Source organism: Pan troglodytes, chromosome 9, assembly GCF_028858775.2.
Source record: "Pan troglodytes isolate AG18354 chromosome 9, NHGRI_mPanTro3-v2.0_pri, whole genome shotgun sequence".
Lineage (NCBI taxonomy): Eukaryota > Metazoa > Chordata > Mammalia > Primates > Hominidae > Pan > Pan troglodytes.
Genome location: NC_072407.2, coordinates 61854955 through 61871477, shown reverse-complemented (window position 1 = coordinate 61871477; position 16523 = coordinate 61854955). Strand labels below are relative to the sequence as shown.

The 16523-nt window shown below is 39.6% G+C and overlaps 1 protein-coding gene across 5 annotated transcripts in view; it reads left to right on the top strand.

Annotated features, from left to right (window-relative positions):
- The window catches only part of PATL1 (PAT1 homolog 1, processing body mRNA decay factor), a 32672-nt gene extending 17327 nt beyond the window's left edge, over positions 1-15345 (top strand). For 4 of the 5 annotated variants that reach the window (XM_024347164.3, XM_024347162.3, XM_024347163.2 and 1 more), the window contains 8 exons: positions 801-898; positions 1630-1689; positions 2826-2974; positions 4520-4679; positions 9041-9196; positions 12683-12774; positions 12869-13018; positions 13655-15345. In XM_024347164.3, coding sequence (XP_024202932.1) covers positions 801-898; positions 1630-1689; positions 2826-2974; positions 4520-4679; positions 9041-9196; positions 12683-12774; positions 12869-13018; positions 13655-13676 — 887 coding nt within the window. In that variant the 3' untranslated portion in view covers positions 13677-15345. Of the gene's footprint in view, positions 1-800; positions 899-1629; positions 1690-2825; positions 2975-4519; positions 4680-9040; positions 11024-11474; positions 12775-12868; positions 13019-13654 lie in introns of all 5 variants that reach the window. The other variant, XR_010147550.1, reaches the window with a different exon arrangement.
- The last annotated feature ends 1178 nt before the right edge of the window (positions 15346-16523 follow it).

The following is a 16523-nucleotide window of genomic DNA, read 5'->3' as shown; positions in this document are numbered from 1 at the left end:
ATGCCCATAATAAAAGAAATTTGAGAAGCTGCTGATGTGATTAAATATAGACAAGTGTATATGTGGAAGGATATGCAAAGATGTTTCAAAGTGATTTTAAAAGTACCATTGTTCTTAATAAATGCAAAAATCAGCCTTTATTCACGTCTGGACTGAACGCTTTGACATGTGCCTTTTTAGGTCCTTTTCTACTTGAGATTTCATGATTTTTTAAATGTGTTATAATTTTCAGTACCCCTAAAATAAATAAGGGGGAAATACTTCAGATTTTTATTGTGATAATTATTGTAACAAAGAGAGAAAGGATAGATTTTGATAAGGGGTTGCTTTAAATAATACATTGATTTTTTGTCTTTTTTTTTTTTTTTTTTTTTTTTGAGAAAGAGCCTTACTCTGTTGCCCAGGCTGGAGTGCATTGGTGCCATCTCAGCTCGCTGCAACCTCCACCTCCTGGGCTCAAGCGATTCTCATGTCTGACCCTCCTGAGTAGCTGGGATTACAGGCGTGTGCCACCACATCCAGCTAATTTTTGTATTTTTAGTAGAGACGGGGTTTCGCTATGTTGGCCAGGCTGGTCTCGGACTCCTGGCCTCAAGTAATCTACCCCCCTCGGCCTCCCAAAGTGCTGAGATAACAGGTGTGAGTTACCACACCCGGCCTAAATGATACATTGAGTTTTGCAGTAAGTTATTAGACTGTGAGTAAGGGACAGGGGAAAGTAAAAATCTTCTTTGAACACTGCCTGCCTGCATTGCTGACTTTTTATTTTGTTGGAATTTTTTTTTTTTTTGTCTTTGCAGTGCAATTTGAGGGCTCTTTGGGAAAGCTTACCGTTTCTAGTGTGAATAATCCCCGAAAAATGATTGATGCTGTTGTGACATCTCGGAGTGAGGATGATGTAAGTGTCAACACAACTGTCTGTTTAAGAACATCTGATTTGTGACCACTTCTTTTGGGGTCACCATGGAATGAGACCAGGCATGGTAGAGTTGTTTGTAGTCTAACCCAGGGCCTCCCACCTCGTCATGCATTCTAGTTTTCCACAGATGTGCTGCAATATTAACACCTTCATTTCTAAGGCAGCCAGGCAGGGACTAGGGTGGCAGGAGTCTTTGGATTGGGTAGCTCTGGCTGCAAACAGCATGTATTTACTCCAGTTTGATGTTTAAAAAAATTATCATTTTCTATGTGTTTTAAGATTTTCAGGAAGAGGATCAGAAAGAATAATTATGGGGCACTAGGCTTAGTACCTGGGTGATGAAAGAATTTGTACAACCCCCATGACATAAGTTTACCTATGTAACAAACACATGTACCCTATAACCTGCACGTGTACCATTGAACCTAAAATTAACGTTTAAGAAAAAAAAAAGATTTTCATATTTCATATGATTTCCTTATCCTCTACTAAGGTTGCCCTTTGCCTATCTGTGAATGGAATTTAATAGTTTGTGGATTGATTCAGTCAACTTTGACCTTTGTTCATACTAGGGTTGTTTTAGATTATTAACTTTCAGAGAATCAATTATCTTCTCAAAGTATTGTCACAAATGAACCTACAAATGCGCACTTGGTAAATTATTTTAACACAGATAAAGAATTTGCATTGAATAGTCTTCTCTTTTTTAGGAGACAAAAGAAAAACAAGTTCGCGACAAGAGGAGAAAAACCCTTGTTATAATTGAGAAAGTAAGTTTAGAATTTGTTGCTGTAGTTAGTTTCAAATACGGAACTGTCAAATGTATGTATATACTAGAACTGAAACAGTGAGCAATCAGTCAATGTTCTTTGGTTTTAATTCATGAATATATTGCTGGTAAGTGACTATTGTGTACCACATAACTTTGGAAAGGATTATGGTATGTTTCACCTATTGGCATCATGGAAAGAACACTGCAGTTAAAGTTGGAAGTGTATTGGGTTTTTGTCCAAGCTTATTCAGTTAACAGCTGAGTGTCTGGGCAAGTCACCTTTCTAAGCCTGGTAAAATGGGAATGAAAATTACGTTGTCCTACCTGTGGATTAATTTAGTTCACAGATATTTACTGGGCACTATTCTGGGTGCTGAGGAAAATAATGGATATTAATAGTTGATTTGTAAAATGTAAATACCACATTGTAAGGCCATACACCATAGTGGTTGAAAGTATGGACTCTAGAACCAAGCTGCAAATCATGTCTTTTTCCATTTCTGAGTCTGTAACTTAAGGCAAGTTATTTAACCTTTCTATGCTGTCCTCAGTTTCTTTATCTGTAAAAATGGAGATGATAGTAGTAGTTTTCTCTTTGGATTGCTTTTTTTTTTTTTTTTCCTTTTGAGATGGAGTTTCACTCTTGTTCCCCAGGCTGGAGTGCAATGGCGAGATCTTGGCTCACTGCAACCTCCGCATACCGGGTTCAAGTAATTCTCCTGCCTCAGCCACCCGCGTAGCTGGGATTATAGGCATGTGCCACTATGCCTGGCTAATTTTGTATTTTTAGTAGAGATGGGATTTCTCCATGTTGTTCAGGCTGGTCTTGGACTCCCGACCTCACGTGATCCGCCCATCTCAGCCTCCCAAAGTGCTGGGATTACAGGCGTGAGCCACCACGTCTAGACTATTTTATTGTCTTTGCCTGCTAGAATAGAAGTCAGAGAGAGACAAAGAATGGTGGTTTGAGGAATTTTTTAAGTTATTTCATATGGTTTTCTACATTAAAAAAAAAATCTCAGTCTTTCTATAATGAGTTTGTTTTTAGCTAGTAGTCCTAAACTGTGAAATTGTTTAACTAATACTGTGGTTCTGACCTAGCATGCTGTGGCCTGCTTTTGTCTCCCTTCTTAGACCTACAGCTTACTCCTTGACGTGGAGGACTATGAAAGACGTTATCTCCTAAGTCTGGAAGAAGAGCGACCTGCCCTAATGGATGACAGAAAGCACAAAATTTGTAGCATGTATGACAACTTAAGGGGGAAATTGCCTGGACAAGAGAGGTAAGCATTGCGCAGTTTGAGGAAAACATTAACTGGACTCATTCCTCTGTCATAACTGGATTTCATACATTTTTGCCTTTTAGGTACACTTCCCTACCATCTCTGTAAGCTCAGAATCTATCCTTTTAGCCTAACTCAAATGCCACTTCATTTAAAATACGAATTATCTTTTCCAGTGAGGAAAGAAAAAAAAAGTCTTTATCCTGAATTTATTCATTCAACAAATACATAGTATCTGCTGGGGACAGTGCTAGGCACTAGAGATATAGTGGGTAACGTTATTGGGTTTTTGTGCTTATAGATTGCACCTGATTTATGATTACTAGCATGTTTAACCTTGTAATCTTTATATATTTCCTTTATTACTAAGATCAGATGTACAAACATTTATACTTCCTGGGATTTCCACAACATATTTATATCCTATCGAAACCCTTCAGTCTTCCAATGGGGAATCCCTCACCTACCCCATTATCTGCAAAAGAATCTTGCTGATGTTAAATGTTCTGTAAATCCTGAATACTTATTTGATGTATTCAAGAGAACTACAACTTCTAATAACTCCCTTTCTTTTTACCCGTTCAAGAGAGTTACTTATCCTTCTAAGCCAGGACATACACAAAACTAAACATAAGAATAAGCACTTTGTTTTCAACACACCGTGTCTGGAGTTAGGCTGACAGGGAACTGGTTAAATAAATGGTTTATCCATAGACTGGATGTTATGCAGCCATTAAAATGTATGTAGTTGAAATATATTTATTGACATGGAAATAAGTTGTTGAGTGAAAAAAGTCAAGGTACAAAACCATATGAATTATATGGGCCCATTTTTTTATGAAAGAAAAAATATACAAAGCAAAATGTTGTTTAAAATGGTAACACTAATTAACTCTGAGTTGACGAATGTTTTTGTTTTCTTTTTTCTTTTTTTTTTTTTTTAAGCTGTTGCTGTTAACCATATGGTATTTGTGTGGTTACTTAAAAGTTAAGAGAGGAGGCCAAGCACTTTGGGAGGCTGAGGTGGGCAGATCACTTGAGGTCAAGAGTTCAGAGACCAACCTGGCCAACATGGTGAAACCCTGTCTCTAGAAAAATATAAAAATCAGCTGGTCATGGTGGCGGGCATCTATAATCCCGGCTGCTCAGGAGACTGAGGCAGGAGAATCACTTGAACCCAGGAGGTGGAGGCTGCAATGAACCAAGATAGCGCCACTGCACTCCAGCCTGGGTAACAAAGCGGGACTTCGTCTCAAAAAAAAAAAAAAGAAAGAAAGAAAAAAAGTTAAGGAAATTAGTGCATACAGTTGGCCAAGTTTTTTTTAACCATATAATTTGTGAAATGATTATTTTCTACATTTGTAAGACCTGAAAATTTACTTTTTATTTGGTTATTTGGAGAAGTGATTCCTACTGTTTTATAGTACAGGTTATTAGAGAATGAAAATGAATGCAGTATATTCATTCAGTAACATCTAAGAGGAAAAAAATGAGGGTTTCTTAATTGTTCTTGCTGACCTAAGCTGGCATTTTTCTTCCTTGCAGGCCTAGTGATGACCACTTTGTACAGATCATGTGTATCCGAAAAGGGAAGAGAATGGTTGCCCGTATTCTTCCTTTCCTCTCCACAGAGCAAGCAGCTGACATTCTCATGACAACAGCCAGGAACCTCCCTTTCCTTATCAAGAAGGATGCACAAGATGAGGTGACTATGCAAGATGGGACATCTTTCTTTTGAGTCTTTATAAGTGATAAGATTTCTAGAATGCAAACTTATTTTCCTCTCCTCTTCCCTTTTGTATTTTTGTCTAGTCTTTGGCTGTGTGATTTGATTATTTAAAACAAAACCTTTAATATTTCAGGCCTATATTTTTAATCCCATATTTGATGGAACAGACTATGTTTCTAAACATGAGAAAAACAACAATTCCCTCTTACTTGACATAGTTGTAAAGATGTGGTCTGTATCAGAATTACTTGCGTAGATAATTCAACTCCACCCCAAACTGCTGAATCAGAATTTACAGAAGGATTAGGGTTTTTGTATCTTAGTCTCCAGCTGAATCTGATGTTCACTGAAGTTTGAAAACTTATAGTCTTGGTTACTTTGCTAGATATGAAGTATCATTCATTGTTCTGTTATCAGTAGCTTAACATTAGCCTGTAGACTTAGTTAAATGGTATCCCACAGCAACTGAGCTAGTCCCCTTTTGGTTTTTTTTTTTTTTTTTTGAGACAGAGTTTTGCTCTGTCACACAGGCAGTAGGGCAATGGTGTGATCTCGGCTCACTGCAGCCTCCGCATCCCAGGCTCAGGTGATTCTGCCACCTCAGCCTCCTGAGTAGCTGGGACTACAGGCATGCGACACCATGCTCGGCTAATTTTTTTTTTACCTTTTGTAGAGACAGGGTTTTGCCACATTGCCCAGGCTGGTCTCAAACTCCTAGACTCGTGCAGTCCTCTTGCCTTGGCCTCCCAAAGTGCTGGGATTACAGGCTTGAGCTACTGTGTCCAGCCCGAGCCAGCCCTTTAAATAATTTTTATCATGATCTAAACTAGGCTGGAATTTTAACATGGTTATCACATGTACAAGTTAATTCTTGGTTAGAGTTTTTCTCTCCTTATCCTTGTCATAGCACACCTGAAAGATGAGCAAAATTTAGAATAGTCTTAAGAAGTTCAAAATAAGAAACTGATAAAAGTGGGACAAAGGATGAATATTAATACAAGATTCAGAATAGTAGAATATATGGGAGTGAACCTGTTATAGACTGCAAGTTGAGTAATAACAATCTAAGTAATGAGTCCCCAGAAAACACAGAATACCTTATAAATGGTATGCTATGAAAGGGAAATTATTCTTTCATAGATCCTTGAAATGTTAGCATCTGCAGAAGAAATGAATGAGAAGTTTAGGTCTCATTGAAAAAAGTGAAGTGGGTTGGGACAAGTATATATTTAAAAGATTTGGCTGGGCACAGTGGCTTACGCCTATAATCCCAACACTTTGGGAGGCTGAGGCAAGTGGATCGCTTGAGGCCAAGAGTTCAAGACCATCCTGGGCAACATGGTGAAAACCTGTCCCTACTAAAAATAGAGAAAAAAAAGAAAAAAATGAGCTGGACACAGTAGTATATGCCTGTGGTCCCAGCTACTCAAAAAAAAAAAAAAAAAAAAAATTCCACAAATGAAAAATGAGTTGGGGAAAAGTTCCAGTATTTGAGGTTTATCCTAGAAAATAGAAGACCAGACTAAAAAAGTAACAGCTACCTTAGAGCATATAATTTGTAAGCAGTGTAATGGGCACTCATAATCCCACCAGAGCTCTTGTGTGGAAACAAGTTTGGGAGATAATTTGCTGAATACTTCTATGTGCCAGGCACTATTTTACCTCCTAGAAATACAACACCTAGTTCTAGGTGCTAAAAGATAAGAATGCAAAAATGTCTGCTTTCATGGAGCTTACCTGCTAGGAGGAAAGCTTGGCTAAATACCTAGGCTGATTTTTACCTGTATGTTTTAAGGAGTAATAAACCACATCTCTAAATACCATTTTCTTGAAGTAATAGCTGGTTCTAGGTCTGAATCATGAAATGTACAAGATATCCTGGAATATCTAGTGCCAGAAAGCAAGGAAGTTAATAGATTACTAGAGTCCTGTCTAAAGGATACACAAACCAACTTCAAGAGACTCATACTGGCCAAAAGTGGAATAATTTTCATCAGAAAGAACAGTTACAGCAGTAGATTGAAATATATCAAATATATTTAATGAGGTAATAGTGTTAAACACATATTGATCACCTTTGGAGACTACTAGGCCATCAACCCACTATTCAGAAAATTGGTAAATAAAGGAAAAGCATTTATCCTACCTTTCCATTACAACCAAATGTCATGGTAATCAGAGAGTTGATAATACAAAGTTCTTTGTAGAAGAATTTTAGCTAATAAATACAAAAGAAATGATAAAATTAGAAAATAACTGTTTTTGCAAGCCTTAACAGAGAAGCAGTCAATCTAGACAGCACTCATTACTGGCTGCTAAAAGCATTAGGTAAAAAGTGGATGGGGAACTTTACAGTGGTTGGAGCAGCCTGGCAACACCTGAACCCATTGATGAACTCTTAACACCTCTAAGAGTGGGACAACCAAGCACTGTGCTTTTTTTTTTTTTTTTTTTTTTTTAAAAAAAAAAAAAAGGAAACGAAGTCTCCCTATGTTGTCCAGGCTTGTCTCGAGCTCCTGGGCTCAAGCAGTTTTCCCATCTCTGCTTCCTAAAATGCAGGGATTACAGGCATGAGCCACCATACCTAGCTCTTCTTGACATAATGCAATGGAAAATACACAGTTCTATCCATGACGTTTTCTCACATGTCCCTCCCACATCCTACTGAACCTGAATCAAATAAACCTGTTATTCTAACTATCTGTTTAGGAGGGAAACAGAGGATAGCAGAACCTGCTAAGTGACACTGCCAACATGCAGTTTGCCAAATTCAAACTATAGAACAAATGACCCAGTTTCTTTAACAGATAAATAACAAGAGAAAAGGGCCAGTGTGCAGAAGACCTGTTAGAGAGATTTTAAAAACCTTACCAGGCAAATGCAATGTGTGGATCTTGTTTGAACCATAATTAGCACAATAATGGTTCTAATACAAAGTTCAGCTGCTAAAAGATATTTTTAAAGGCATTTGAGGGAATTTGAATTTGAAACAGATACTAGATGATATTTTAAAATTCTTTCCTGAGAAATGGTCTATGAAGAAAAATTATTGTTTATTTTGTTAGGTATGATATTGTGAGAGATTTTGTTAGAAATACAAACTGATGTATTTTGGGATGAAATGATATGATACAGAAGGAACATAGATTTAATAAGATTGGCAAAATGTTGATAATTTGGTTGATGTTGAAATTGGGTGGTGAGTACATGAATGTCATTATGCTGTTGTTTGTATTTTCATGTATGTTCTAAAATGACCATAATAAAAAGCTTTTTTAATTTATAGTAGACCACAAAAAATATTTTATTCCCCATTTGCAGTTGCCATTTAAAGTAAAACCAGCCATCACTTTATACCATGGGCATTGATTGTCTGGAAGCACTCTTGATTTCCTTTGTTGTGTTATAACCTAGTTATTTATATTAATAGTTCTTTATTTTAACTTTCCAGTTGGCTACATGACAAAAAGAAATAAATGACTAGAAGGCTGGAATTCAACAGCCTTGGGTTCTGGCTCTAGCTGTGGCTATGTAACTCCAAACACTGAGTTTCTGATCACTTTATAGATTCTCTAAAAATCTATAAAAATTGGCTAATTATTTCTTTTCTTCCTCATTGAGCTTTTATAAAAATAAAAGAAAATACATTAAATCTGAAAACACTTCTTTTGAGACAGGGTGGGTCTCACCCTGTCACCCAAGCTGGAATGTGGTTGTGCAATCATAGTTCAATGTAACCTTGAACTCTTAGACTCAAGCAAACCTACCACCTCAGCCTATTGAGTAGCTGGGGACTACAGGTGAAACTTTTTTATTTGTTGTAGAGATGAGGTCTCACTACGTTGTCCACACTAGTCTTGAACTCCTGGCCTGAAGTGATCTTCTGCTTGGCCTTTAACCTATCTTGGAGTGCTTCTCACAGTATATTGAAATGGCCAATTAACCCATATCTTCTCCGCTATACTTTAGATCCCTGAGGTTCTGTGTCCTTTTGCCACTTGTTTTTAGCCCATGGTGCCTGGCATAGTGTAAGCATTTAAATATTTATGGAATTAGTTAAAATATTGATGTTTTAGCATAACTCTTGGTATGTATTTGGGAGTGATTTTTTTTTACACCTTTGGTTCACACAAGTCATGGTGTTTCCAATGCAAATTGAGATGAAAAAGTTCTCAGTAGATAGCTTAGAATTCATTGTTAAGACTCTAGTCATATCTGCCAGACTTGTGCCTTAAGTGGTTGAATATACAAATGAACATCCTTCCATCCATGCCCCTGGTGGGGGGTAACTGAAGTAACACGTGCCAGGATATAATGCTTTTATTTGTTTTTTGTAGGTGCTGCCATGCTTACTGAGTCCCTTCTCTCTCCTTCTCTATCATCTTCCATCAGTGAGTATCACCAGCCTTTTGCGACAGCTAATGAACCTACCTCAAAGTGCAGCTACACCAGCACCCTCCAATCCTCACCTCACTGCTGTGCTCCAGAACAAGGTGATCTTGCCCTTTTAACTCCTTGAACTTTGTGAAGTGTCTTAATTTGCGTTATAGATTAAAATAATGGCTGCTGTATCTCTAGCAACTTGGGAAAAAGGCTTCTTTCAGTCAAGAGTTACATTAAGCTCCTAGTAACAGGCTAGAAATAACAGTGTTTTCAACAAAATGGGATTTTATGTGTCTAGTGTGAAATAAATTTGATTTAGTAGCTCGACAGAGTCATCAGGGATCCAGGCTTTTTCACTTTTTTTCCTCTGCCATTCTTACCAGTGGCTTCCATGTTCATTATTCCTCATGGTCCAAGATGGCTGTGGAATTCATGATTCAGCTTTACGTCAAGAAGGACGGGTGGGTGTGGAGGGCAAAAAGATGTGGACCAGCTGTCCATCTTCCTTATTGAGACCTTTTCCAGGAGTTCTAACCAGAAACTTCTACTTACTGTTAATAGCCAGGACATTGTCACATGGCCACACCTAAGTGCAGGGAAGGCTGGAAAATATCTTTTAGTTTATGCCATTGTCATGACACATAAGAGTTCTGATAATGGGTAGGAAGGCATATTAGGCAATTAGCAGTCTCTGTCATAACACTATGAATAGTAGAATCATCCATTTCATATTTTATTTGCATCAAGTTAAAGATTCAGAGATTCCTAGGGGAAACATAATATGAAATAAAGAATATGAATTTTTAGTCCTTCCCTGCTACTGTCTAGCTTTGTGACCTTGGACAGATGATATCACATTGCTGAATCAGTTTCCTGGTCTATAAGATGGAGGTGATGATGTAGACTTCATAGAGTTGTCCTGGTACTTAAATGAGATAACAGTTGTGTTCGATATAATGCCTGGTACATAGTAGTTACTCATTAAGGGCCATTCTATGTACAGTAGAGATGAAAAAGTGGTCTCAAGGCCTCTTGCTCCCTTGCACCAGAAAACCTACCAAAGCATGACACTAAAGGTCAGTATATCAGAGGAAGAAGAGGTGACAGTGCCTCTGGGGTTCTGGAGTGATCCAGAATGTGCCTTTCTGTTATTTGGTCTCTTAGTTTTAATTTTAGTAAAGGCAGTAGTATTTTTTTTCTGAGAATAACATGAAAAGGGATTTTTTTTTTTTTAAATCAGGGTCTTCTCTGTCACCCAGGCCAGAGTGCAGTGGCAAGATCTCGGCTCACTGCAACCTCTGCCTCCTGGGCTCAAGCCATCCTCCCACCTCAGCCTCCCAAGTAGATGGGACTACAGGCACATGCCACCACGCACAACTAATTTGTGTATTTTTTGTAGAGGTGGGGTTTCGCCATGTTGTCCAGGCTGGTCTCAAACTCCTGAGCTCAAGCTATCAGCCTGCCTCGACCTCCCAAAGTGTTGGGATTACAGGTGTGAGCTACTGCAACCGGCCATGAAGGGAAATTTTGTGGAAAAGTGAGTGAGTCTAGAAAGTTGGAATGGAATCCCAAAGTACTGCCAGCCTTCCTTTTATGATCCATTTATAGCTATGAATCATATATTTAACCTAAACCTTCTTGTCCCTATTTGTATTTTCTTTTTTGAGACAGGATCTCACTCTGTCACCCAGGCTTCAGTGCAGTGGCACAGTCACAGCTCATTGCAGCCTCAACTTTCTGGACTCAAAGCGATCCTCCCACATCAGCCTCTTGAGTAGCATGTGCCACCATGCCTGATTGACTTTTTTTTTTTTTGAGACAGAGCCTTGCTCTGTCACTCATGCTGGAGTGCAATGGCGATATCTTGTCTCACTGCAACCCCTGCCTCCCAGGTTCAAGCAGTTCTGCGTCAGCCCCCCAAGTAGCTGGGATTACAGGTGCCTGCCACCATACCAGGCTAATGTTTGTGTTTTTAGCAGAGACAGGGTTTCGCCATGTTGGCCAGGCTGGTCCGGGGCTCCTGATCTCACGTGATCCACCTGCCTCAGCCTCCCAAAGTGCTGGGATTACAGGTGTGAGCCACCACACCCAGCCTCCGATTGATTTTTATATTTTTTGCAGAAACAGGGTCTCACTATGTTGCTCTGGCTGGTCTCGAACTCCTGGACTCAAGCAGTCCTGCCTCCACCTCCCAAAGTGCTGGAACTACAGGCATGAGCCACCATGCCCATCCCCAGCCCCCTGTTCATTTTTTTTTTCTTTTGAGATAGAGTCTTGCTCTGTCACCCAGGCTGGAGTGCAGTGGCGCGATCGCAGCTCACTGCAAGCTCCGCCTCCTGGGTTCAAGCCATTCTCCTGCCTCAGCCTCCCGAGTAGCTGGGACTACAGGCACCCGCCACCACGCCTGGCTAATTTTTTGTATTTTTTAGTAGAGACAGGGTTTCACCGTGTTAGCCAGGATGATGTCGATCTCCTGACCTCTTGATCCACCCGCCTTGGCCTCCCAAAGTGCTGGGATTACATGCATGAGCCACCACGCCCATCCCATATTTTAATCCTATGCCCCAAAGACTACATTTCCTGATTTTACTGTCCACTAAATAAAACACATTTTTATATGTTACTTTTTTTTTTTTTTTTTGGAGATGGAGTTTCACTCGTGTTGCCCAGGCTGGAGCGCAATGGTGCGATCTTGGCTCACTGCAACCTCCAGCTCCCGGGTTCCAACAATTCTCCTGACTCAGCCTCCCAAGTAGCTGGGATTACAGGCATATGCCACCGTGCCTGGCTAATTTTCTATTTTTAGTAGAGATGGAGTTTCACCATTTTGATCAGGCTGGTCTCAAACTCCTGACCTCAGGTCATCCACCCACCTTGGCCTCCCATAGTGCTGGGATTACAGGCATGAGCCACCACACCTGACCATTTTTATATATTTCATACTCTAAAGCATGTTGCTGAATTTTAATTATAGATATGGTGTATACATCTGTTTACCCTTTCTTTTTATTTTTTAGATTTTTATTAACATTCTCTCTAAGACTTTGTATTTCCAGATAGAGATGTGCTTTTTAATGAAAAGTTTCTCTTTATACCATGTTTATTTCAGTTGTGTTTATTTGTATATTTTCCTACAGTTTACACCTTGTTTCTTAATTCAAAATATCCTACTGTAATGCTTTTTTCTTATTTTTTCCTGATTTTTAATTTCTGTACCAAAATTGGTCTTCATTTACTTTCTTTTTTAGCCTATTTCTGTTCTCATAAATAGGAGAAAAGTCAAATTCTACATTATCCATGGCAAGGAAAAACCATCTTTTAACCTCAGCATGGGGAACAGAGAGGCGTGTTGGACACCATGACTTTCCGTTTCTGTTGGCTGCGCCTGGTCACTGCTATGGCAGAATAAAGCCTGGAGAGAGACATAGCCTTTCAACTTATGCTTGTCTGATCTTTACCTGGTTTTACAGAAAAGCACAGTAGTGAGGTTATTTTGATTTAGAGCTGTTCCCCATCTGATGCCAGGATCCCTTCAACAGTGGTGGAGGAGGTTTAGACGCAGTGTTGAGTTTGATTCCCTCTGTCTTTTCTCGTAGTTTGGCCTGTCACTGCTCCTCATCCTCCTGAGCCGTGGTGAAGACCTACAGAGTTCAGACCCTGCTACAGAATCAACACAAAATAATCAGTGGTCAGTGTGGACTGTTTCTTCTCTTATTTTAAGTTCTTTGAGGTAATCTTTTAAATTTTTTTCTCCTGATATTATTATGGGTCTTCCCTGTCAGGACGGAGGTGATGTTCATGGCAACACGAGAACTTCTACGGATTCCCCAAGCAGCCCTGGCCAAGCCAGTCTCTATACCTACAAACCTAGTGTCCCTCTTTTCTCGCTATGTTGACCGGCAGAAACTGAACTTGCTGGAGACAAAACTGCAGTAAGTTTGAAACAGGAGAGTTTCACATCTCACTGAAGTTGGGACTTTAGAAGTTATGGTTGGGAGGCTGGGTACGGTGGCTCACATCTGTAATCCCAGCATTTTAGGACACCCAGGAGGGTGGATCACTTGAGGCCAGGAGTTCCAGACCAGCCTGACCTAAATGGTGAAACCCTGTCTCTACTAAAAAAATACAAAAATTAGCCAAGTGCGGTGGTGCATGCCTGTAATCCCAGCTATTCGGTAGGCTGAGGTATGAAAATCATTTAAACCCGGGAGACAGAGATTGCAGTGAGCTGAGATCACGCCACTGCACTCCAGCCTGGGTGACAGAGCAAGACCCTGTCTCAAAAAAAATAAATAAAAAGAAGTTATGATTGGGGTGGAGGGGGGAATAAAACTGAATTTGATGGAAGAGATTGACTTTTTATTAACTATTTGTGTATCTGTTAGATATAAAACACTGAACTGGGTACAACAGGGCCTTCATAAAAGATGACCAAATGCTAAGGGTAGAGAAATAATCTCGGGTATTTTGTTATGAGAAGTCTTACAAAGATGTAACTGTAATATGAAAGATTGCCTTCTGTTTTAACTCATTTATACAATTTTCCTTTCTCTCCTTTATACCCCTAGGCTAGTTCAGGGGATACGATAAAAGATCTCCAAATGTGTCCTGTACCTCCTTTTGGCTGCCACCTGCACTGCTGCCATCACCAATGGAGTGTTTTTAATGAGGGAGGGAAGGTAGCTTTTTCCCCAAATCGATTCCTGTTTACAGGGGTTGTCTCTCTAAATGTCAGATATTTCCCCACTGCTCTATGAAATTTGGCTGGGTGATACTTCTGCTGGTTTCTTTACCTTCTGTGTTACAGTTCTGCATGTCCTACTTTTACTCAGTTCTGTTTTGCATTTTCTTTGCCCTAGAGACACAAGTGTAATCTCTCCCTTTATCCCTCCACTACTCCACCTCAGAGTAGATTGTAGCCTGCCAAAGGATTCCTTCCCTCATCCTATTGAAGTTGTTTTTTCATTGCCCCATATTAATATGACTATAGAAGAGCCAATTAAGTAGAAATCAAGATATACACACACACATAGATACACACACACACACACACACACACACACCCCATACATGTATTTATGTGGTCTTCAGAGGGTCCTTAAAGAATGAATTTTAGATTGAAAAATATTTAGTTGTCTCATTACCTCTTCTAAACACAAACCAGCTGATGTATTTTAATCTGTTTCTGTTCTATCTTGTAATTAATTTGGTGGGTTCTACTTGTTTTAACATAAATAAAGAGTATGCAGCACGTTTAATAAAATCAGAACTCTTAATTGGCTTATGCCCAGGTCTAGGCTGAGAAGTCCTTTTTCTTCTTCCCACCTTTATTTCCTTAGTTTCTGTCCACCTTAATCGAAACAACACATGGTTATGTCTTTTTCCTGCTACAACTACAGGGTACTTGAGCCTTTCCCCTCAAGTGCATTCGAAGTCACCCAGGATGATCCTCACTAGTAGCCTGCTTTGGCAGTGTGGCTTTTTGCACACTTGCCCTGTCTTCCTGAGACTACTTCAGTAAGCCATGCTTCCTTCCCTACTTTTATTTGGTGTCATGAATAGAAACTTCCAAATGTAACCATGGAAGCTAAGTTTGGCCTGCTTTGCTTTTTAGTCTCCACACCGTGGGCAGAACTGCTGTCTTTACTACTTCATCTCACCCAAGTCCCGTTCCCAGGCAGCCAGGGGCCTGGGTTTGAATAATTGCAGGGCCAGCCTGCCATGATCTTTCTCACTTACTCCTCTCCCATTCAGCAATCAACCAGACTAAGGAGTTTTGATCCCTAGTGATTACAACCCTGAAGAAAATTAAATCTGAATTAATTTTACATGGCCTTCGTGATCTTTCTGCTGTTCTTACTTTTTCGAATGTAGTTGGGGGGTGGGAGGGACAGGTTATGGTATTTAAAGAGAATAAACATTTTGCACATACATGTATTGTACAACAGTAAGATCCTCTGTTAAAACCAGCTGTCCTGTTCTCCATCTCCATTTCTTCCCATGCTGTAACCCCAGGCTCCACCAGCTGTTCCCCAGTGATGTTACCTAGCTTCCCTCTACCATTGTCTACTGACCATTTCCACTACATGCCTTTCCTACCTTCCCTTCACAACCAATCAAGTGAATACTTGATTATTATCTCTTCCTTACTGTGCTTTATCTTTTTTGTTTGGTTTGGTTCTAATTAATGAAAATAAAAGTTTCTAAATTTACATTTTTATAGGGTATTGTAAATAAAAACAAATTGTATACTTAAAAATGAGTGCCTGCATTTCTACTTTGTTACCTCTGAATATGATTTTTATGTTTCTAGCATATTTAGATAGACTGTCAACTTCTTGATGTAGGGGATTAAAGATATTATTACCTATATTTTTACCTTTTTAATTTTATTGCAAAGAAGATAAATATTTTTATATAATAACTTGTCTTTAAAAATCTAAGATGCTTTCAGTTTCTCCTCCCCCCATTTTAACTGTATGACAAAATTATAAATTGTAGTAGATAAACTGTAGTTTGTCTTCTCCATCCTGCCCATCTCTAGGCATTGAGGAATCTGTCACCCTTTAAGAGACTCATGTAGCCCAATGAGGCATTCAGCTGCCTTCATGGATAGTATTTACTTAGTTCTGAGCATATTGTATTTCAAAACTCATCTCTTCAAAGGAGATGGGAAAAGATTGGTCATTCTTTATAGTGAATTTATTTTTATTGTTTCAGACTTGAGTATCATTTTTACTCTAAAATGCTCAAGATAAAAGATTCAGCAAACACATAGAAAGGGGCAAAAAAAAGTGGGGTTTTGTTTTCAAGACAGGGCCTGTGTCACTCAGGCTGGAGTGTAGTGGCACAGTAGCACAATCACCACTCACTGCAGCCTCGATCTCCCAGGCTCAAGCGATCCACCTCAGCCTCCCGAGTAACTGGGACTACAGGTGTGCACCACCACACCTGGGTAATTTTTATACTTTTTGTAGAGTCGGGATCTCCCTATGTTGCCCAGGCTGGTCTTGAACTCCCAGGCTCAAGTGATCTTCCCACCTTGGCCCCCCAAAATGCTGGGAGTACAGGTGTGAATCACTGCACTCAGCCTGAAGGTTTTCTTCTTTTTCTGAGATGAGTTTCTCTGTCACTCAGGTTACAGTGCAGTGACACAATCATGGCTCACTGCAGCCTCTACCTCCCAGGCTCAAGCAGTTCTCCCACCTCAGCCTCCCAAGTAGCTGGGACTACTACAGGCGGGTGCCATCATGCCCAGCTAAATTTTTTGCTTTTTAGTAGAGATGAGGTCTCGCTACATTGCCCAGGCTGGGCTCAAACCCCTGGCTCAAGGGATTCTTCTGCCTTGGCCTCCCAAAGTGCTGAATTACAGGAGTGAGCCTCCAAAGTTTTAAATGATAAAGAGACAGGAGATAATTTAACATTATTAGGTGCCTA